Source organism: Dermacentor andersoni, chromosome 4 (genome assembly GCF_023375885.2).
Source record: "Dermacentor andersoni chromosome 4, qqDerAnde1_hic_scaffold, whole genome shotgun sequence".
In the NCBI taxonomy this organism is placed as follows: domain Eukaryota; kingdom Metazoa; phylum Arthropoda; class Arachnida; order Ixodida; family Ixodidae; genus Dermacentor; species Dermacentor andersoni.
The window spans coordinates 180510374-180533411 of record NC_092817.1 but is presented as its reverse complement, the minus strand read 5'-3'; the positions used below and the strand labels follow the sequence as shown (position 1 = coordinate 180533411).

At 48.1% G+C, this 23038-nt stretch overlaps 1 protein-coding gene and 5 non-coding genes across 6 annotated transcripts; all 6 read right to left on the bottom strand.

Annotated features, from left to right (window-relative positions):
* Positions 1-1173: 1173 nt before the first annotated feature.
* On the bottom strand, positions 1174-1245 carry TRNAD-GUC (transfer RNA aspartic acid (anticodon GUC)). The gene has a single exon. It is a non-coding gene; the product is annotated as a tRNA-Asp (tRNA).
* A 167-nt stretch (positions 1246-1412) lies between these two features.
* Positions 1413-1484, bottom strand: TRNAD-GUC (transfer RNA aspartic acid (anticodon GUC)). Its single transcript has one exon. It is a non-coding gene; the product is annotated as a tRNA-Asp (tRNA).
* A 10898-nt stretch (positions 1485-12382) lies between these two features.
* On the bottom strand, positions 12383-12454 carry TRNAD-GUC (transfer RNA aspartic acid (anticodon GUC)). The gene has a single exon. It is a non-coding gene; the product is annotated as a tRNA-Asp (tRNA).
* Positions 12455-12469: 15 nt separating this feature from the next.
* LOC140217267 (uncharacterized) lies at positions 12470-19100 on the bottom strand. Its single transcript, XM_072287677.1, has 2 exons — positions 17459-19100; positions 12470-12476 (listed from the first exon to the last, which is right to left on the bottom strand). Exons 1-2 carry the CDS (start codon positions 18493-18495, stop codon positions 12470-12472), a joined length of 1044 nt encoding a protein of 347 aa, XP_072143778.1. The 5' UTR covers positions 18496-19100.
* A 3130-nt stretch (positions 19101-22230) lies between these two features.
* TRNAD-GUC (transfer RNA aspartic acid (anticodon GUC)) lies at positions 22231-22302 on the bottom strand. Its single transcript has one exon. It is a non-coding gene; the product is annotated as a tRNA-Asp (tRNA).
* Positions 22303-22715: 413 nt separating this feature from the next.
* Positions 22716-22787, bottom strand: TRNAD-GUC (transfer RNA aspartic acid (anticodon GUC)). Its single transcript has one exon. It is a non-coding gene; the product is annotated as a tRNA-Asp (tRNA).
* Positions 22788-23038: the final 251 nt, after the last annotated feature.

Genomic DNA, 23038 nt, shown 5'->3' with positions numbered 1-23038 from the left:
TTCAGACGACTCGTGCGCTCCCATCCTGATCCCCACACGAACGTAGCAAAAACCCTGTGCAACTTTTGTACACACACTCGGGATATACATAAAACTTGCAACATATAAAACACTTTAGCGACAAGAAATAAATTGCAGACAGTGGCTCTCGTGAATATTGACAGATTCTTGCCTCCCCACTTCGTTGTTTGTGCTTTAGCCCGCTCAGTTTGTTCAGTCCATTGCGTCGTGGTATCGCGATAGTATTCCAAAGGAACACCAAGATAACTGGTTGGCGTATCTGTGAACGGTACTGTTTCTAACACTGTAGGCCGGCTGTCCCATTCACCGTGCCAGAAGCCTAAGCTTTTTGGCCAGCTTATGGCACTCCCCGTTAGACTGCAAAACTTTCTTGCATCCTTGACTGCCTCCCGAATGCTCTCTTGGTCAATGCAAAAAAGTGCGATGTCATCTGCGTAAGCTAGTATTTTTACTTCCTGAGTTAAAAGACGGTAGCCGCGAATGTTTTCGTTTTCTCGTACCTTCAGACAGAAAGGTTCAAGAAAAATCGCAAAAAGTAAGGGCGACAAAGGGCACCCCTGGCGCACACTGGATAATACTGGTATACTTTCGCTGAGTCTTTTATTGATTATAAGGTGAGCGGAACAGTTCTCATAAGCCATGGCTACTCCGTCCTGAATCACTTCGCCTACATTAATGTGTTTTAGCAGGGCAAAAAGTATGCTGTGAGCAACCCTGTCAAAAGCTTTTTCTAGGTCTAACTGAACCATTGCTACACATTCGAGGTTCGCATCACAGCATTCCAATATACTCCTAGCGATGTGAATATTCGACAATATTGTTCTATTCCTAATACCGCATGTTTGGTGTGGGCCTACTATGGATTTAATAACTGACTGCATCCTTTTTCCGAGCACCTTCATGTAGATTTTATAATCCGAATTCGTAAGACTTATGGGCCTGTATCCAGCGACAGATTTCAGCTTACTATACTAACGAGGAGACATGAAAGGTGCCAGCTAAAGCAGTATATACACGATTGGAAGGAAAAAAAATAGGCTAAAGTGTTCGCGCAATCTTACCCACAAGTGGAAAAAAATAGAGACAGCTACTGGGGCGGAGTGTCGAGTGCGGCGTCGCGTGCGCCTTCAAACAAGAAGGAAAAGAGAAACACTCCCCGTCGGGGAATCGAACCCCGGTCTCCCGCGTGACAGGCGGGGATACTGGCCACTATACTAACGAGGAGACATGAAAGGTGCCAGCTAAAGCAGTATATACACGATTGGAAGGAAAAAAAATATGCAAAAGCGTTCACGCAATCTTACCCACACGTGGAAAAATATAGATACAGCTACTGGGGTGGAGTGTCGAGTGCGGGGCTGCGTGCGCCTACAAACAAGAATGAAGAAACACTCCCCGTCGGGGAATCGAACCCCGGTCTCCCGCGTGACAGGCGGGGATACTGGCCACTATACTAACGAGGAGACATGCGATGTGCTAGCTAAAGCAGTATATAAACGATACAAAAAAAAAATAAATATGCAAAAGCGTTCACGCAATCTTACCCACAAGTGGAAAAATATAGATACAGCTACTGGGGTGGAGTGTCGAGTGCGGGGCTGCGTGCGCTGTTGGAATCGCACCGCTGGCACGAGTTGTTGGGGTCTCGGTGCTGACGCCCGTTATTGACAATGGGTCGCAAGCCCCAAGGGTAGCGTTGGCCTGGCGGCCTGGGGCACTGGAAGCATCCGAAGGTCCCGGCAAAGCAAGAGAAGACTGGTAACAGAACAACTTGTTTATTCTAACATAGCAAAAGAGCGGCCGGTCAGTTCGACCGAAGTGGAGAGACGGGAGAGCACGTAACTCAACAGTACAAATCGGAGCCTCTCTCCTGGCGTCCGGGGGCAGCTGCTCTTATACCCTCGGCGTCGCGGTCCAAAAGGGAAGGTCACGGGATGAAGGTCACGGGATGAAGGTCACGGGACGGCGGAGCATGAGCCCATGACGGCGCGCACGGCCGAGCCGAGAGACCTGCTGAACCGAGTGAAGTGACGCATCGCCAACCTTCACTTGGGGAGCTCCGCTCCCCGGCTGCCGCGCTTTGACAAGCGTGGGCACACACACACACACGCACACACGACGACACGTGGCACTGAAACACGCCTGGACACGCTTGGCGGGTAGGCGTTGCGGCGGCGTCGAACGGGCTAAAATGTCCGCCGCTTTGAACAAAGCTCCGGCGTCCGTTGCATCCGCGCCGGCATTACCGCGCGTTGTAGGCGAAACGTAACAGACCGCCCCGCCGGGGGAAGGAGATCCCGATGGTCAGGGGACTGCATCCGCTGTCCGGAGGGATGTCGCTCGATGATGCTCATAACCGAAGTCGGGCGTCCTTTGGCGATTCTTGAGCGCAGCGCACAGAGAAGCCCTCGTTCTCACGTTCAGGTGCACACAGGACACTGCAAAGTGACTTCGGGAGAGTTGACATTTTTGTTCTCGTTTCCGGCAAGCGTTAGAACTACGCCGAAAGTCAACCGCTCAGTTAGCAAGCACGGCACAACCCTCACTAAGCCCTGCCAGGCTCTTTCCCCTTTTATACTGCTGCCTAGTTCCTTACAGTAGTTTAGCAGCACTCAGAACGCGTCCACAAATCGGAAAATTGCACTAGAAAGCACATCATCACTTTGAAACACTACACAAAAGCAATAGGTTAAAAATCCTGCCTCAGGAAGAAAAACATCAGTAACAAGCAATTTTGAGGCTGATTCCCACGTTAGGGGCTTCGACTTAAGCCATCGGCGTTACCGTTGAGACTCCCCTTTTTGTAACGCACCTCAAAGGAATATTGTTGCAAAGCGAGGCTCCAGCGCAGGAGGCGGCCATTTTTGGGAGAGATGGTCTGCAGCCATTGGAGAGGGCAGTGATCCGTTTCAATGATAAACCTCGAGCCGGCTAGGTAACATGACAATTTCTGAACGGCCCACACGATACACGCACACTCTTTCTCGGTGGCGCTATACGCCTGCTCACGACTGGTCAGCTTACGACTAGCATACAGGACGGGGTGTTCTACTTCTCCATTTTCCCGTTGGCACAGTACAACGCCCATGCCTCGCTCACTAGCATCACACTGAACAACGAACCCTTTTGTGTAGTCGGGCGATCGTAGCACAGGCTGGCTTGTTAGGGCGCGCTTTAGGGCGCTAAAAGCTCTTTCCTTCGTCTCATCCCAGACGACTGTTTGCGGCTCTGTCTTTCTTAGAGCATCCGTCAAGGGAGCCGCGATATCAGAGTACCTGGGGATGTACCTCTGATAGTAGCCGGCGACACCTAAGAACGACCGAATATCGGTCTTCGTGCGCGGTTGCGGGAAGTCTCGCACAGCGGCCACCTTTATTTCAGAGGGGCGGCGACGACCCCGACCAATCACGTGTCCGAGGTAGACAACCTCGGCCTGTGCTAACTGGCACTTGGGAGCCTTGACTGTCAAGCCCGCATCGCGCAGGCGGGTTAGCACTGCCCGGAAGTGCGCCATATGCTCAGGCCAGGATGCGGAGAATATCGCTACGTCGTCTAGATACGGTAAAGCGAATTCTTGCTGTCCCCGCAACACTTTAACCATGAGGCTTGAAAAGCAGTATGGCGCGTTCTTCAAACCAAAACTCAAAACTTTAGGACGGAATGTCCCCATTGGTGAAATGAACGCCGCATACCTACTAGCCTCTTCTGTAAGTGGAACCTGCCAATAACCCCTGACAAGATCTAGGGTGGAAATAAACTGAGCGCTACTCACTCTCTCAAGGCGCTCCTCGATGTTAGGGATCGGATAAATTTGATCCTTAGTGATGGAATTAAGCCTGCGGTAGTCGACGCAAGGACGAGGTTCCTTGCCCGGTACCTCAACTAAAATCAAAGGGGAGGTATAATCACTCTCACCCGCTTCAATAACACCGAGCTGTAGCATTTTCTTTACCTCAGCCTCCATAATATCGCTCTGGCGGGGTGACACCCGGTACGCCTTGGATCGTACTGGCTCTGGGGAGGTAAGTTCTATGTCATGAGTAAGGACAGAAGTCCTACCAGGCCTCTCAGAGAACAGACCTTGAAACTCTTGTAAGAGCTGGTGTAGTTCGGTTTTCTGCTCAGGCGACAGCGATGCTTTACTTATTAAGTCACTAATGACTTGATCGGTGTCTTTCCTGTTCGTCACTGAGCCTAGTCCCGGAAGCTCGACCGGAAGCTCTTCTAACTTTCCCGCATCGGGAATTTCCTCTCCAGTATCTGGTGCCTTTAACGCTACAGGCTCAATTTTATCCCGTTCGGGCGTGCTCCGAATACCAGCTTGCTGCGCCTCTGACCCTTTCTCATCGTTCAACAACGTCGGTCCCGCATCTACCGCTTTTGCAGCGAGCTCCCGAACCTTCGATCTGGTTAAGGCCTGAACGCTAGCCTTACCAAACAAAAGCCCCTTCTCGCGCAGGAGGTGATCGGACCTGTTCGAAAATAGGTACGGGTACTGGGGGGGCAGCATAGATGACACTGCGGCCTCCGTCTCAAGTGCTCCGAAAGGTCCTTCAATAAGCACTTTTGCTACCGGCAGACACACGCTATGAGCTTCCACTGCTTGCTTGATCCATGCGCACTCGCCCGTGAACATATCGGGTTCTACGTAAGAGGGGTGAACTACATCCATTGTAGCTGCGGTATCGCGAAGCACTCGGCACTCTTTCCCGTTCACGAGGAGGTCTCGCATGTAAGGCTCGAGAAGCTTCATGTTCTCGTCAGTGCTGCCTAATGAAAAAAACACGACTTTTGGTTTTGTTTCTGGGCACTGCGCCGAAAAGTGTCCCGGCTTCTGGCACGTATAACACACGCGCACTTGCCTCATCTCGAACCGCTTTCTGCGTTCGGCTTCGGCTGCCGCCGTCTCCTCACGTTCGGTCGGACACTGCGCCGAAAAGTGACCCGGCTTCTGGCACGTATAACACACGCGCGCTTGCCTCGTCTCGAACCGCTTTCTGCGTTCGGCTTCGGTTGCCGCCGTCTCCTTACGTTCGGTCGGACTGCTTTCACTCGCATCCGAACTACGTGTGTCCCCCTTTGCTCTCATGGGCGTGAACTTTGGCCTCTCAAACTTGGAGCCAAATTCACCCTTTTGACCGTCCTTAGCTCCACGAGCCCGACGCGTCACAAACTCCTCGGCTAACTCAGCGGCTCTAGCCACCGTACTAACGTCTGGCCTATCCAAGACCCAGTACCGCACGTTCTCAGGTAACCGACTATAAAACTGTTCTAGCCCGAAACACTGCAGAACTTTCTCGTGGTCACCAAACGCTTTCTCTTCTTTGAGCCACTCCTGCATGTTTGACATAAGCCTGTACGCAAACTCTGTATATGACTCACTTCTGCCTTTCTCATTTTCCCGAAACTTCCGACGGAACGCCTCCGCTGACAGCCGGTACTTTTTTAGCAGACTCGATTTCACTTTGTCGAAATCCTCTGCCTCCTCTCTCTCCAAGCGAGCGACTACGTCGGCCGCCTCGCCGGGTAGCAAAGTGAGCAAGCGCTGTGGCCACGTTTCCCGAGAGAACCCCTGCTTCTCGCACGTTCGCTCAAAGTTAACCAGGAACAAACCAATGTCCTCTCCAAGCTTAAACGGCCGCATCAGGTCAGTCATTTTGAACAATACTCGTTCTCCTGCACCGTGTGCCTGACTTCCATTACGAGCGCGTTCCATCTCTAACTCGAGACGCTTCATTTCCAAAGCGTGTTGACGGTCGCGCTCTTCTTTTTCTTTCTCTTTTTGTTCTTTAAGTTCGCGCTCATCTTTCTCTTTCTGTTCTTTTCGTTCACGCTCCTGTCTTTTTGCCGTCTCCCTCTCCTCAATGGTCTCAAGGCATTCCGACAGCTCGTCATCCTCAGCTTCTAACTCAAGAATAGCCCTTAGCAGTTCTGGTTTTCTGAGTTTGTCTGAGACATCCAGACCCAACTCTCTCGCAAGCTCCAGCAATTTCGGTTTGCGCAACGACTTCAAATCCATGGCTGCTCTGAATGCTGCTTTCTCTACTGCCTACTATTGTCTTGCCGCAAACTAACCCGGTAGCAACGACAACCACAATTACCAGCTCTGTTTCTAACACTAACAAAAGCCTGGCAAAACTCAGAAGAAGAAAGTCCCGCACTCACCAAACCTTGCAGCCAAGACTTCAGCGCAGTCGTTCCGCTGCAGGCAACCAGTCATCACACAGGGCTCGTTGCGCTGCTCCCGGATGGTCGTTGTGCTGCTCAGCATACAGTCAACCGCATCTCTTCGCTGCTGGCCTCCGTTGTCGCGATCTCACCGCTGGCAACCAGATGTTGGAATCGCACCGCTGGCACGAGTTGTTGGGGTCTCGGTGCTGACGCCCGTTATTGACAATGGGTCGCAAGCCCCAAGGGTAGCGTTGGCCTGGCGGCCTGGGGCACTGGAAGCATCCGAAGGTCCCGGCAAAGCAAGAGAAGACTGGTAACAGAACAACTTGTTTATTCTAACATAGCAAAAGAGCGGCCGGTCAGTTCGACCGAAGTGGAGAGACGGGAGAGCACGTAACTCAACAGTACAAATCGGAGCCTCTCTCCTGGCGTCCGGGGGCAGCTGCTCTTATACCCTCGGCATCGCGGTCCAAAAGGGAAGGTCACGGGATGAAGGTCACGGGACGGCGGAGCATGAGCCCACGACGGCGCGCACGGCCGAGCCGAGAGACCTGCTGAACCGAGTGTAGTGACGCATCGCCAACCTTCACTTGGGGAGCTCCGCTCCCCGGCTGCCGCGCTTTGACAAGCGTGGGCACACACACACACACGCACACACGACGACACGTGGCACTGAAACACGCCTGGACACGCTTGGCGGGTAGGCGTTGCGGCGGCGTCGAACGGGCCAAAATGTCCGCCGCTTTGAACAAAGCCCCGGCGTCCGTTGCATCCGCGCCGGCATTACCGCGCGTTGTAGGCGAAACGTAACAGCGCCTACAAACAAGAATGAAGAAAGAAACACTCCCCGCCGGGGAATCGAACCCCGGTCGCCCGCGTGACAGGCGGGGATACTGGCCACTATACTAACGAGGAGACATGTGATGTGCCAGCTAAAGCAGTATATAGACGATTTGAAAAAAAAAATATGCAAAAGCGTTCACGCAATCTTACCCACAAGTGGAAAAATATAGATACAGCTACTGGGGTGGAGTGTCGAGTGCGGGGCTGCGTGCGCCTACAAACAAGAATGAAGAAAGAAACACTCCCCGTCGGGGAATCGAACCCCGGTCTCCCGCGTGACAGGCGGGGATACTGGCCACTATACTAAAGAGGATTTTTTTTTTCTTTCTTTCATGGTATTTATTACAGTAGCAAGAACCCGATATTCACCAGTTGTGCATAGTCAGAGAATGCAGAGCACACTGACAGTCACTCAGAGAAAAGGCATCGTGCATACTGTGGGTAGAAATGTGGTTCCACTTTAGAAGGGTGGTAAGGATAGGCACTTCACCAAAATGGGGTACCAGTCCGGCTGGGTATCAAGTTCATCATAAACCTGCTTTAGGTGTAGGGTCATTTGGATGAAATTCACCCTTGTAGGTACAACCGTTTCGGCGTTTCTGTCCATCATTCGCGTTTTCCACAAACTGTGCATTCCGATGAGAAAAAACATATCAAAAGGGGCACTATTATCAGCGGTCGGCAGCAGGTATCGCACAGTATGAGCGTTGATGTCAAAGTCTTTTTGTAACGTCCATTGTAGGACATCCCAAAATAGTATGGCGTCAGTGCAGCTAATAAAACAATGTTCAATCGTCTCTGGCACGTCACAAAGGCGACAGTTAACAGAAGAGACAAAGATACCCTTTTTCTGTAGCCATGTTTTAACCGGTATGGTTTCACTATGAAGTTTATAAAAGAACGTTTTGCAGCAAGGGGATACATACATTTTACGAACTCGCTTTAGAACATCGTGACCTGGCCATTGAAAGTATAGTGATCGGTAAAATGGAGGCGGAAAAAGCATGCACAATAGATCTTTGTATAACGTTTTACGCGACGCAGAGTACAAGTATTCAGTGGAAAACCGAACTGTCAGGAAACGAATCGCCAAGTAAACTTCTTGCATGAATCCCCACAAGCATAAACGCGAAGAAAAATTCGAAGAAACAATTAAGTCGGGTAACGCATTAACAAGTGTGACTTGCATGAATGACCGAAGTATAGGATGCGATGTATCGCGAAAAAAGAAGAAACGAGACACTATTTGCCGCACATAAAGATGCACTAAACCCAGCCCACCTTCACTAACGGGCCTGAAAATATTGTCTCGCCTCATGGGCTCAAAAGTTGAAGACCATACGAAGGTTGCAAAGATTCGGTGAACACGTTGGATGTAGAGCCTGGCACAATGTATAACTTGCAATACATAGTAAATTTTTGTTGCCAAGAACTTATTGCAGGCCTCGGCTTTCCCAAAAATAGAAAGTCGGTGTGGAACGAATGTCTGGGCGTAACTTTGCAGGGCCGAAACTTGTTCTTTCCAATAGTGTGCGCTTAATTTATATGCGTCTAGCGGCACGCCGAGATACTTTGGCGGGACACCGGTCCAATTAACGCCTGCAAACTGTTCTGGTGTATAGCACCATGAGCCAAACCATAAGCCTAAGCTTTTTGCGGAGTTCATTCGTGCTCCTGATACGCTGCCAAATTCCTCTATTGTTGATACTACCTTTTCAACACTCGACTTATCCGTGCAGAAGAACGCTAAATCATATGCATAAGCTAAGACTTTTACTTCATGACCCAGTATATTGAAGCCATGGATGTAACTCGACTGAATAACACTTAAGCATAGCGGTTCCAGATAAAGGGCGAATAGTAATGGGGACATAGGGCATCCTTGTTTTACCGAAGAGCAAATGGAAACGGGTTTAGAGAGTTGGCCATTAATAACTAAACGAGTAGTACAACACGTATAACAAAGCTTAACGCCTTTAAGCACAACGGAGCCAACATTGGCATGCTCCAGAAGAGTAAATAAATAGGAGTGACTGACACGATCAAAAGCTTTAGCAAGGTCTTCCTGGAGCATTGCAAGCTGCTCAGTGGAACCGTAACAGTATTGAAGGAGTGTACGGGCGATATGTATGTTGGTTTGAATGGATCGGCCCCCAATTCCACACGTCTGTTGGGAACCAATGAGAATTGACATCGCAAATTGCAATCTATTCGATAAAACTTTTGCAAAAATTTTATAATCCACATTTGACAATGTGATTGGTCGGTAGCTTTCAACAGAACGCAGTTTCTCCTTATCTGCACTTTTTGGAATTAAAACTGTGTGGGTTTTGCAAAAAGATTGCGGAAGGGCGTCTACCTCTAAACTTGTAATAAAAATGTCCAATAATATGGGGCTGATAATTTGTTTGAAAGCTTTGTAAAATTCACAGGAAAGTCCATCAGGGCCGGGTGTTTTCGACATAGGCAGCTGATCAATAGCTAGTTCAATTTCTTGGATCATAAGGCTACCACTCATAACTGCACATTCATCATCCTGTAATGGTTTTACAAGAGATACAAAACTCTCTAAAACTTTTGCATCGTGATCATCCGGAGGGGCACTAAACAACATAGTGTAGAAAGTTTCGAACTGAGAAATTATGTCATTAGTATTTGTTAGAAGACTACCTTCGGAGTATATTTCCGGAATTACTTTGGAAACAGCGTGACGTCGCTCGTCAAGTAAAGCTTGACGTGTTGGTTTCTCAGATTGCAGAGCGCGCATGTTTCGAGATCGAATTCGCGCACCTCTGTAACGCAGTGCGTCATACTTTTGCAACTCACATTTAAGATTTTCTATGTCAACAATGTAAGTGCCTGGCATTTCGCATTCCATCTGATAAAGGTTGTGTAGGCTTTTAAGAAGTATTGTTTCTTCATTCTTTCTATGGAATGCTTTCAGCGATCCAATTTCTATAGCCACTGTACGAACCTCTTGTTTAAAGAGTTCCCAAGCTGCAAATAACGGCAAGTCAGTAGAAAAAGAATATTTTAGGGTCATGCGCACGCGATTAATAAATTCCTGATCATTTAGGAGCTCAGAGTTAAGCTTCCAGAGTGCCCACTGTGGTCGGAAATTAGTTACAGATTTCTCACCAATTTTTGCGATAACCATGCAATGATCAGAGAACGAAACTGGGATAGTAGTGCAGGACAGTTCCCGGGAGAGGAGGGATGAAGAAACATAAATCCGATAAAGGCGGGCATAAGAGCGACCTTGAATTCGTGTATAAGAGCGAGCTCCCTGTCCCGACACTCCTATATCAATGAGCCCTGCACTTTCTAATAGGTTAGATAAAACTTCACCACTCCTGTCCCGCTGAGTGTTAATGCCGCTTCGATCGCACGGATCACATACACAATTGAAATCTCCCATTAACACAATGCAACGATCACAGTCCATTAGACTACGCACAGTATCAAAGAAGACAATTCGTTTTGCAGCGTCATTAAATGCATAGACGTTGACTAATCGCCATGGCACACCCTGCAACACAAAATCACAACATATATATCGACCTTCAGTGTCTACATGGTAACTAAGTGCTGAACAAAATAGGCTCTTTTTCAGAAACAGGAAACAGCCCGCGGATAAACCAAGAGCGTGTGAAACGCAGACGTTATATTCAGACAGAAAAGGTCGCAAAGCCCTTTCTGTCTCGTCATTACTCTCAATCTTCGTCTCCTGCACGGCGACGAAGTCGAGGCGCTTCCTAGACAAAAGCCGGCGAAGCTGCGCCTGTTTCTGCAAAGACCTAAGGCCTCGCACGTTCAAAGTTGCGAAGAGAAGTTGCTGGGACAGGGCCATGGTGACTACCCACTATTTAGACTTGATTCTCTATGCGGTCGGTCCTAGAGGGTAACGGCGAGGCTCCCTCCGAACTCTCACTAGGCCTCCTGGACCGTGATCGCCGGCACTTTCCTGAATGTGTCGATGTTTTGCGCCGACGTGCTTTTCTTGTGGTACTGGCCGTCTCGCTGTCCGTGCTTGACTCTGATCTGTTAGTCGCACGGCGCTTCGGAATTGACGTATCCGCGCTACTTCGGTTGCCCTCTGCCAGCACAGCGCATGTGTTGAGGTGCTTCGGTGCAGCAGATGAGTCATCAGCGGCTGTCTCATTCGCTGGCTGGGCGGCAACTGGCTGCGTGGTAGCGGGCGCTTCTTTCTCTTTGGTACTTTCCTTTTCCACGGGCAGTTCTGCGATGTCATTCTCTTTAACATGTAAAGGGGTCTTACTGGCACAGCTGGTATCCGCGCAAGAGGGAACGTCTCCCGTTGCATCGAGAACCTCAGTAACATCCATTATGTGTTCCTGCAAGCTTTCTTCTGGAGGCCTTGTCCTGTGCCGTAACTTGTCGGCGTATGTCACAACACATTCTTCATCTGTGTGGCCAAAGCGTCGGCAGGCTTCACAACGTGGGGTTCTGCAGTTTCGACGAATGTGTCCAACCTTGTTACAGCGGAGACAAAGCGGGGGCCGGCCTGGGATCAATACAAGGCTCTGCACTCCACAAACGTGTAGCAGATGTGGAACGTCGCCCACGCCGACTCCATCTGCAAGTGTCAACACCACGTCACGATTGAGGGTACGCATTTGCTCCATTTCCGATACTCTCCAGCTTTCTACTGATATGGACTTCACTTTCCCGTAAGCCTGGAGCGCATCTCGAATGTAATCGTCTTCCAAACGCTCAGGAAGCCATAAAAGCTTCATTTTTACTTCCGTGGGCTCGGGGTCAATAACGAGGCAGCGTCTACCTTTTACGGATAATTCTCCGCACGTGACTAGCTTTGATTTTGTAATTGATGATTTGCACGTCACCATCCACACGTGCGACATCTGAAATTGTCCGATGGAACTTATTTCCTTCAGGTCAATAACGTTCCGAAGGGCGTCTCTGAAGTCTTGGGCTCTGTACGGTCGACCACTTAAGTCAGCATGCAGGAAAACAGAGTCCGCAACCAGCTTACCGGTAGGAAGACGGGGTAACACAACACGGTAGTCATTGCTGCTGGCTGAAGCCTGAGCAGCACCTCGGCCAGGGGCCGTTAAATCCTTTGAAGCGGAGAACATGAGAAAAGCGACCGCTCGGAACGCCGTCTTCTTCTTTCTCCCTTTATACTAAAGAGGAGACATGCGAGGTGCCCGCTAAAGCAGTATATAAACGATTCGAAAAACAAATAAATATGCAAAAGCGTTCACGCAATCTTACCCACAAGTGGAAAAAAATAGAGACAGCTACTGGGGTGGAGTGTCAAGTGCGGCGCTGCGTGCGCCTACAAACAAGAAGAAAAAAACAAACACTCCCCGTCGGGGAATCGAACCCTGGTCTCCCGCGTGACAGGCGGGGATACTGGCCACTATACTAACGAGGATTTTTTTTCTTCTCTTTATTGCCTGTTGACAATCGCAAATAAAAAGATCCAATACACGACATGTACATATTCTAAAAAAACCAGCCACAGCTCGGCCAGTGTAAGGTGTTTAAGAGGGCTTCACAGAAGCCAATTGGTCTAGTACAGGAAGCGATTCCGGGGGTTCTCATAGTGCTCTGAACAAGTCGCGGGTGTATATAATGCTCTCAGCAAAATAGTGTCTTGCTGAGTGAGCCTGTATATGACCATGCCTGATGTCCATTCTCGTCTTCCATACGCTATGCATGCAAAGCAGCATTAGCATATCACTCGGTACTTCCCCTGCTTCTGCACGTGGAAGAAACCGGATTCCAAAAGGGCTTATCGGCAATTCTTTTTTGAGTGTTCTTTGTAGGACGTCCAATAGAAATACGGCGTCATGGCAGTCAATAAAAATATGCTCAATTGTTTCCGGCTTATTACAGATTAAGCAGTTTACCAACCAAGGTACCAAAAGACCTTTTCTTTGTAACCATTGCTTTACAGGGAGAGTGTCGGTATGTATTCGAAGAAAGAACATTTTAGCAGAGGGTCTCACTGGCAATTTTTTAACGCGCTTTATCACTTCGCGCTCAGGACCTAGCCTGTAGGCAGCTCGGTAAACCGGTAATGGTATAAATACATCGAGAATATCAGAATACAAACGCTTTTTCGTGACATCACACAAGTATTCATATGAAAACCTTGCCTTGAGCAGGCGTACAGAAGTAACCACTTCACGCAAATAAGGACTGAGTGGTCCAGCTCCCAAAGAAACAGATGACACGACAAATTCAGATAGATATTCCTGCAATCGTGCTTGGATCACAGTTCTCAAAAACACATCAGTTTGGTCCCGCACAAAGAAGAATCTGCTCACCAGCTGCTTGAAAAACAGGTGTGAGAGCCCTAGCCCACCATTTTTCACCTTGTGAAACTAATTGCACCGGCTTGTGCGAGGAGACATGCGAGGTGCCAGCTAAAGCAGTATATAGACGATTTGAAAAAAAAAATCTTCAAAAGCGTTCACGCAATCTTACCCACAAGTGGAAAAAAATAGAGACAGCTACTCGGCTGGAGCGTCGAGTGCGGCGCTGCGTGCGCCTACAAATAAAAAGGAAAAAAGAAACACTCCCCTTCGGGGAATCGAACCCCGGTATCCCGCGTGACAGGCGGGGGGATACTGGCCACTATACTAACGAGGATTTTTTTTTTTCTCTCTTTCATGGTATTTATTATAGTTGCATTCAACCAGACGTTCACCAGTTCTGCATAGTCAGAGAATGGAGGGCACAATAAAAGTCACACACAGAAAAGGCAGCGTTCATACTGTGAGTAGAAACGTTCTTGTCACTTTAGAAGGGTGGCAAGGATAAGCACCTTACCAAAATAGGGTACCAGTCCGGTTGTACACCGAGTCCATCATAAACCTGCTTTAGGTGTAGTGTCATTTGGATGAAATTTGCCCTTGTAGGTACAACCGTTTCGGTGTTTCTGTCCATCATTCGCGTTTTCCAAAAACTGTGTATTCCCATGACAAAAAACATATCGAAAGGTGCACTATTATCAGAGGTTGGCAGCAGGTATCGCACAGTATGAGGGTTAATTTCAAAGTCTTTCTTTGAAGTCCGTTGGAGGACATCCCAGAATAGGATGGCGTCAGTGCAGCTAATAAAACAATGTTCAATTGTCTCTGGTACATCACAAAGGCGACAGTTAACAGAAGAAAGAAAGATACCATTTTTTTGTAGCCATGTTTTAACCGGTATGGTTTCACTATGAACTTTATAAAAGAATGTTTTGCAGCAAGGGGATAAATAAATTTTGCGAACTCGCTTTAGCACATCGTGGCCTGGCAATTTAATGTATATTGACCGGTAAAGTGGAGGCGGAAATAGCATGGATATTAAGTCTTCGTACAACGTTTTGCGCGACACAGAATACAAGTATTCAGTGGAAAACCGAACTGTCAGGAAACGAACCGCCAAGTAAACTTCTTGCATGAACCCCCACAAGCATAAGCGCGAAGAAGAACTTGAAGAAACAACTAAATCAGGTAACGCATTAACAAGTGTGACTTGCATGTATGAACGAATTACAGGATGGGAAGTATCGCGAAAAAAGAAGAAACGAGACACTATTTGCCGCACATAAAGATGTACTCAGCCCAGCCCACCTTCACTAACGGGTCTGAAAATATTGTCTCGCCTCATGGGCTCAAAAGTTGAAGACCATACGAAGGTTGGAAAGATACGGTGAAAGCGTTGGATGTATAGCCTAGCACAATGGATAACTTGCAATACATAGAAAATTTTTGTTGCCAAGAACTTATTGCAGGCTTCGGCTTTCTCAAAAATAGAAAGTCGTTGTGGAACGAATGTCTGGGCGTAACTTTGTAGTACCGAAACCCGTTCTTTCCTATAGTGTGCGCTTAATTTATATGCGTCTAGCGGCACGCCAAGATACTTTGGCGGGACGTCAGTCCACTTAACGCCTGCAAACTGTTCTGGTGTATGGCACCATGAGCCAAACCATAAGCCTAAACTTTTTGAGGAGTTCATTCGCGCTCCTGATACGCTGCCAAATTCTTCTATTTTCGATACTACTTTGTCAACACTGGACTTATCCGTGCAGAAGAACGCTAGATCATCTGCATAAGCTAAGACTTTAACTTCATTACCCAGTATATTGAAGCCATGGATGTGACTCGACTGAATTACGCTTAAGCATAGCGGTTCCAGGTAAAGGGCGAATAGTAGTGGGGACATCGGGCATCCTTGTTTTACTGATGAGCAAATAGAAATGGGTTCGGAGAGTTGGCCATTAATAACTAAACGAGTAGTACAACAGGTGTAGCAAAGCCTAACGCCTTTAAGCACAATAGAGCCAACATTGACATGCTCCAGAAGGGAAAATAAATAGGAGTGATTGACACAATCAAAAGCTTTAGCAAGGTCTACCTGGAGCATTGCAAGCTGCTCAGTGGAACCATAACAGTATTGAAGAAGGGTACGGGCGATATGTATGTTGGTTTGAATTGATCGGCCCCTGATTCCACACGTCTGATGGGAACCAATTAGAATTGACATCGTAAATTGCAATCTATTGGATAGAACTTTCGCAAAAATTTTGTAATCCACGTTTGACGATGTGATTGGTCGATAGCCTTCAACGGAACGCAGTTTCTCTTTATCTGAACTTTTGGGAATTAAAACTGTGTGGGTTTTGCAAAAAGACTGCGGAAGGGCATCAACGTCTAAACTTGTAATAAAAATATCCAATAATATGGGGCTGATAATTGATTTGAAAGCTTTGTAAAATTCACTTGATAGTCCATCGGGGCCGGGTGTTTTCGACAAAGGCAGCTGATCAATAGCTAGCTCAATTTCTTGAATCATAAGGCTACCACTGATGACTGCACAGTTATCATCCTGTAATGTTTTGACAAGAGATACAAAACTCTCTAAAACTTTTGCATCGTGATCGTCCGGAGGTGCACTAAACAACATAGTGTAGAAAGTTTCGAACTGAGAAATATGTCATTAGTATTTGTTAGAACACTACCTTCGGAGTATGTTTGCGGAATTACTTTGTAAATACCGTGACGTCGCTCGTCAAGTAAAGCTTGGCGTGTTGGTTGCTCAGATTGCAGAGCACGCCTGTTCCGAGATCGAATTCGCGCACCTCTGTAACGTACTGCGTCATACTTTTGTACCTCACATTAAATGTTTCCTATGTCGACAATGTAAGTGCCTGGCATTTCGCATTCAATCTCATAAAGGCTACATAGGCTCTTAAGAAGCGTTTTTTCTTCATTCTTTCTATAGAATGATTTCACCGATCCAATTTCTATAGCCACTGTACGAACCTGTTGTTTAAAGAGTTCCCAAGCAGCAAATAATGGCAAGTCACTAGAAAGGGAATTGGTTAGAGCCATGCGCACGCGAATAATAAATTCCTGATCATTTAGGAGCTCAGAGTTAAGCTTCCAGAGTGCCCACTGTGGTCGGAAATTAGTTACAGATTTTTCACCAATGTTTGCGATAACCATACAATGATCAGAGAATGAAACGGGGATAGTAATGCAGGATAGTCCTCGAGAGAGGAGTGATGAAGAAACATAAATCCGATCAAGGCGGGCGTAGGAATGACCTTGAATTCTTGTATAAGAGCGAGCTCCCTGTCCCGACACTCCTACATCAACGAGCCCTGCATTTTCTATTATGTTAGACAAATATTCACCACTCCTATCCCGCTGAGTGTTAATGCCGCTTCGATCGTTCGGATCACATACACAATTGCAATCTCCCATTAAAACAATGCAGCGATCACAGTCCAATAGACTAGACACAGTATCAAATAAAAGAGTTCGTTTTGCGGCGTCATTAAATGCATAGACGTTGACTATGCGCCATGGCACACCCTGCAACACGAAATCACAACATATATATCGACCTTCAGTGTCGACATGATAACTAAATGCTGAATAAAGTAGGCTCTTTTTTCAGAAACAGGAAACAGCCCGCGGATAAACCAAAAGCGTGTGAGACGCGAACATTGTACTCAGACAGAAAAGGTCGCAAAGCCCTTTCTGTCTCGTCGTCACTCTCAATCTTCGTCTCCTGCACGGCGACGAAGTCGAGGCGCCTCCTAGACAAAAGCCGGTGAAGCTGCGCCTGTTTCTGCAAAGACCTAAGGCCTCGTACGTTCAAGGTTGCGAATAGAAGTTGCTGGGACAGGGCCATGGTGACTACCAACTATTTGGACCTAGAGGGCAACGGTGAGGCTCCCTCCGAAACCCCACCTGGCCTTCTGGACCGTGATCGCCGGCACTTTCCTGAGTGTTTCGATGTTTTGCGGCGACGTGCTTTTCTTGTGGTACTGGTCGTCTCGCTGTCTGTGCTTGATTCCGATCTGTTAGTCGCACGGCGCTTCGGAACTGAAGTATCCGCGTTACTTCGTCTGTCCTCTGTCGGCTCAGCGCACGTGTCGAGATGCTTGGGTGCATCAGATGAGTCATCTCCGGCTCCCTCATTCGCTTGCTGGGCAGCAGCTGGCTCCGTGGTAGCGGGTGCTCCTTTGGGTTGTTGCTTCGGTCTGTCATCTTTCTCTTCGCTACTTTCTTTTTTCACGGGCAGTTCTGCGAGGCCATTGTGACTGTCTTTAACAGGCAGAGGGGCCTTACTGGCACAGCGGGTCTCCGCAGAAGAGGGCACGTCTCCCGTCGCGTCAAGAACCTCCGTAACGACCATTATGTGTTCTTGCAAGCTTTCATCCGGAGGCTTTGTTCTGTGTCGTAACTTATCGGCGTATGTTACAACACATTCTTCAGCTGTGTGGCCAAAGCGCCGGCAGGTTTCACAACGTGGGGTTCTGCAGTTTCGACGAATGTGCCCCACCTTGTTACAGCGCAGACAAAGTAGGGGCCGGCCTAGAATTAATATGAGACTCTGCACTCCACAAACAGGTAGTAGATGTGGAACGTCTCCCACGCTCACTCCATCGGCAAGAGTCAACACCACGTCCCGATTTAACGTACGCATTTGTTCCATCTCCGATACTCTCCAGCTTTCTGCTGATATAGACTTGACTTTCCCGTAAGCCTGGAGCGCATCTCGAATGTAGTCATCTTCCAAACGTTCGGGAAGCCACAAAAGCTTCATTTTAACTTCCGTGGGCACGGGATCAATGACGACGCAGCGTCTACCTTTTATGGATAATTCCCCGCATGCGACTAGCTTTGATTTTGTCATCCCTGATTTGCACGTCACCATCCACACGTGCGACATCTGAAACTGTCCGATGGAACTTATTTCCTTCAGGTCAATAACGTTCCGAAGGGCGTCTCTGAAGTCTTGGGCTCTGTACGGTCGACCACTTAAGTCAGCATGCAGGAAAACGGAGTCCACAACCAGCTTACCGGTAGGAAGACGGGGTAACACAACACGGTAGTCATTGCTGCTGGCTGAAGCCTGAGCAGCACCTCGGCCAGGGGCCGTTAAATCCTTTGAAGCGGAGAACATGAGAAAAGCGACCGTTCGGAACGCCGTCTTCTTTCTCCGCCTCCGCCTACGCCTCCGCTTCTTTCTCCGCCTATACTAACGAGGAGACATGCGAGGTGGTTGTTGGTTGTTCCTGCGAAAATGGCTCATACCCACTATACTAACGAGGAGACATGCGAGGTGCCAGCTAAAGCAGTATATAGACGATTTGAAAAAAAAAATGTGCAAAAGCGTTCACGCAATCTTACCCACAAGTGGACAAAAATTGAGACAGCTACTGGGGTGCAGTGTCGAGTGCGGCGCTGCGTGCGCCTACAAACAAGAAGAAAAAAAGAAACACTCGCCGTCGGGGAATCGAACCCCGGTCTCCCGCGTGACAAGCGGAGATACTGGCCACTATATTAATCTCTTTTTAAGACAAGTCGTGTCGAGATTTTTGTTCCTACGTGATCAGAAAGATACATTCTTGTGCATAGTCCTTCAAAGGCGTTTGAGCAACGCGTTGCCTCAATTCGTTGTGTCCTCCGATTACAGCACAGGACCTAGGCTCAGAGGCTTCCTGCGAGAAGTCGTATTGGCCTTTGACTTCCTACATACGCGCTTTTCATTGAATTACCTTGCATCTGTTAAACGGAAAAGACTGCACAAAGATTTACTTGATGTATCATTGCCTGTGCCTGTCTATCGTTCTATGTACCGCGTTGAATCCAGAGGAAGAAACGTGCTCAAGCGAGTGAAGCGGATGCCGATACGGTCATCCGCAAAAACCTTTTTCTTCCATTTACACAGTGGAACGCTCCCAGTGAAGCCATGGCTAAGAGAAAGGGGAATCTTTGTGCCGTGGTCTGTAAACTGCTCAAGATGCAGGCAACCAGAGACGATTGAGCATATCTTTCTTGATTGTTCAGATGCAATGTTCTTGTGGGACATCCTGCAAAGAACGTTGAAAAAGGAATTACCGATAACAGCGTACGGCATCCGCTTTTTGCCAACTGAGAACGCAGATATGCCATGTGACATGTTTATGGCAATGTGTTTACATAGCCTGTGGAAAACAAGAATGGATGAGCGTCATGAGAGGCTTGTTATTCATCCTGCGAGGGAGCATTTCATTGAAAGCGTGCTATATCTGCGTGAAGCTTATAAAACGAGAACAGAACCACCCGAATGGATGCATATATTGGATGAACTAGCGGTAATCAAGTGTTTTTAACTATTCGCAAGGGCCCAAGACGGTCATTGCTTTTACCATTATGAAGTGTATCTGTTTATGCCGTATGTGTACGTCGAAGACCGGCAATAAAGAAAAAAACTATACTAACGAGGAGACATGCGAGGCGCCAGCTAAAGCAGTATATACACGATCTGAAAAAAAAAAATATGCAAAAGCGTTCACGCAATCTTACCCACAAGTGGAAAAAAATTGAGACAGCTACTGGGGTGGAGTGTCGAGTGCGGCGCTGCGTGCGCCTACAAATAAGAAGGAAAAAAGAAACACTCCCCGTCGGGGAATCGAACCCCGGTCTCCCGCGTGACAGGCGGGGATACTGGCCACTAGAGAGAGTGAGAGAAGTTTAATGATACGAAATGCTGAGATGTCGGCCTGAGGTATATTCCTCTAGCCAGCTACTCGGCATTGGGGGAAGGGGAAGAGGGAAAGAAAGAGGGAAGAGGTGCATGATGGGTGACGATGACGATAGAAGGAAGATGTAGAACATATCGCAAGCAATTTGGCATGCTCAAAGTCTGCAATCCAGGCCCGTAGTTTTTAAAAAGTTCAGTAATGCCTGAATGGCCTTGAAACTCGATTGAGCATCTGGCCAAGGGCCCAAAATAACGTCCTCCGACAACGGTGCGCTGTCGAGACGCGTAAGGTCGTTGTCCAACCTTTCACGCTCTTCCACGTACTTAGGGAAGTCACAAAGCACATGACCTATAGTCTCAGTCACATTGCACACCTCACAGTGTGGAGACTCGGTGCGTCGCATGAGGTGCACGTATCCGCGCGTAAACGCTACCCCCAGCCTTAGTCTGTGCAGAAGACTGGCACAGCTTCGTTGAATTTTCGGTGGTAGCCTAAAATTCATGGCAGGGTCCAATCTCTGGAGTCGTCTGTGGCGATTATCCGGATTGTCCCAGTGCTTTGCTGTCAATTTTCGGATGACACTGGAGAGGAGACAGTTGGCGTCCGCTCTTGAAAAAGGAATTGAAAGCAGTGACTCTCGTTCTTCGAGTGCTTTCTTCGCTTCGGCGTCGGCCAGTTCGTTGCCCTGTATACCACAGTGACTGGGAATCCACTGAAATGTGATGTGGTGGCCGTTTTCTTGCGCTAAAGTATAGAGCTCGGCAGTTTGAAGCGCTTTCTTTCAACACCACTCTAAGTAGTTGAAGAGCCGATTTTGCGTCGCTGAAGACTGTGCATATTTGAGGAGGCTGTCGCGAAATATATTGAACGGCCTCTCTGATTGCCACTAGTTCCGTAGATGTTGAAGTCGTCTTGTTATGTAGACGAAACTGTCGAATGACTTGATGCGCAGGCACGACGAAAGCCGCACCAGACGCATACGACGATACCGATCCGTCTGTTTACACGCTCACCGAGGAGTCATATTCTTTCGATATATACTCAAGTGTTAAATGTCTGAGGCCGACGGTAGGTATTCGCGATTTTTTAGAAATTCCCGGAATAGATAGACTTACCGGTATTTTGGACATTACCCATGGGGGCATATGTGGAAGGTCAGCCGGGGCAAAGTATGCCGGTATGGCAGATTCTTGCCATTTAACGGCTCTTGGAAAAGTGGGGTCCTGCCGTATATCGGGTATGTCGATAGGGGATGGCGTCCATGACGACAAAGCAGTCGCAGAAATACTCGAAGAGGTTCGCATCGTAGATAGACAGGTAAAGGGGTGACGCGAGCCTCCTCAATTGTTCCGTGGGTTGAGGAGCAACGTGGAACACCGAGACATGTTTTCAGTATCTGTGCCTGGGCACTTTCCAGCGTGCGTAAACATGACGGGCTCATACCTGATAAAACTGGCAGGCTATACCGAATGTATCCGACGTAGAGAGCCTGGTACAGCCGGATTGCGAACGCTCAGATGGACCCCACTTCATACCGGCCAGAATGCGAAAAACTTGAGCAAGCCCAGTTATTTTTTTCTTTAACATTGCCACATGTTTCGACCATGAAACACCGCGGTCAATGACAACGCCGAGGTACTTGTGGTGGGTGACATATGGGATGGCATTTCCATTGATCATAATTGGATACCAACACATAAGCTTCCGTGTGAACGCTATCGCAGCGCACTTGTCTGGGGCCAGTTGCAGTCCTTGGCACTGCAGGTACTGAGACGTTAAAGAAACAGCTCGCTGCAATCTGGCACGAATTTGCGGTCGTGTGACTGCGGATGCCCATATGCATATGTCGTCTGCGTATGTACTGATGCGTACTGTATCAGGAATTATTTCCGCAAGGCCAATAAGGGCAACATTGAAAAGAGTCGGGCTGAGAACTCCTCCTTGAGGCACTATACTGAGAACTCCTCCTTGAGGCCACTATACTAACGACGAGACATGCGAGGTGCCAGCTAAAGCAGTATATACACGATTTCAAAAAAAAAAAAAAAAAAGATATGCAAAAGCGTTCACGCAATCTTACCCACAAGTGGAAAAACATAGAGACAGCTACGAGGGTGCAGTGTCGAGTGCGGCGCCGCGTGCGCCTACAAACAAGAAGGAAAAAAGAAACACTCCCCGTCGGGGAATCGAACCCCGGTCTCCCGCGTGACAGGCGGGGATACTGGCCACTATACTAACGAGAAGACACGCGAGGTGCCAGCTAAAGCAGTATATACACGATTTGAAAAAAAAAAAGATATGCAAAAACATTCGCGCAATCTTACCAACAAGTCGAAAAAAATAGAGACAGCTACTAGGGTGCAGTGTCGAGTGCGGCGCCGCGTGCGCCTACAAACAAGGAAAAAAGAAACACTCCCCGTCGGGGAATCGAACCCCGGACTCCCGCGTGACAGGCGGGGATAGTGGCCCCTATACTAACGAGAAGACACGCGAGGTGCCAGCTAAAGCAGTATATACACGATTTGAAAAAAAAAAAGATATGCAAAAACATTCACGCAATCTTACCCACAAGTGGAAAAAAATAGAGACAGCTACTAGGGTGCAGTGTCGAGTGCGGCGCCGCGTGCGCCTACAAACAAGAAGGAAAAAAGACACGCTCCCCGTCGGAGAATCGAACCCCGGTCTCCCGCGTGACAGGCGGGTATACTGGCCACTATACTAACGAGGATTTTTTTTTCTTTTAATTCGCTGATTGGTACATCACGTGCAAAGAACAACAGAATAAAACGCATTGACAGCAAAAAATGACACTGAAAAATGTTTAAAACATCAAACACGCTTTGTTTAACGTGGGGATGATTATAATGACATGAGGTCATTCAGAACGGGTAGCCATTCTTTTTTTTTTCTTTAATACAGCTTTGGCACTTCCAAACACAGAACTCATAAATACAATTTTACAAGTACAATAAAAGACGC

What these genes read in the sequence shown, in the direction of transcription:
- LOC140217267 (XM_072287677.1), bottom strand. Translation starts at nt 18,495, where the DNA reads ATGTTCTCCGCTTCAAAGGATTTAACGGCCCCTGGCCGAGGTGCTGCT.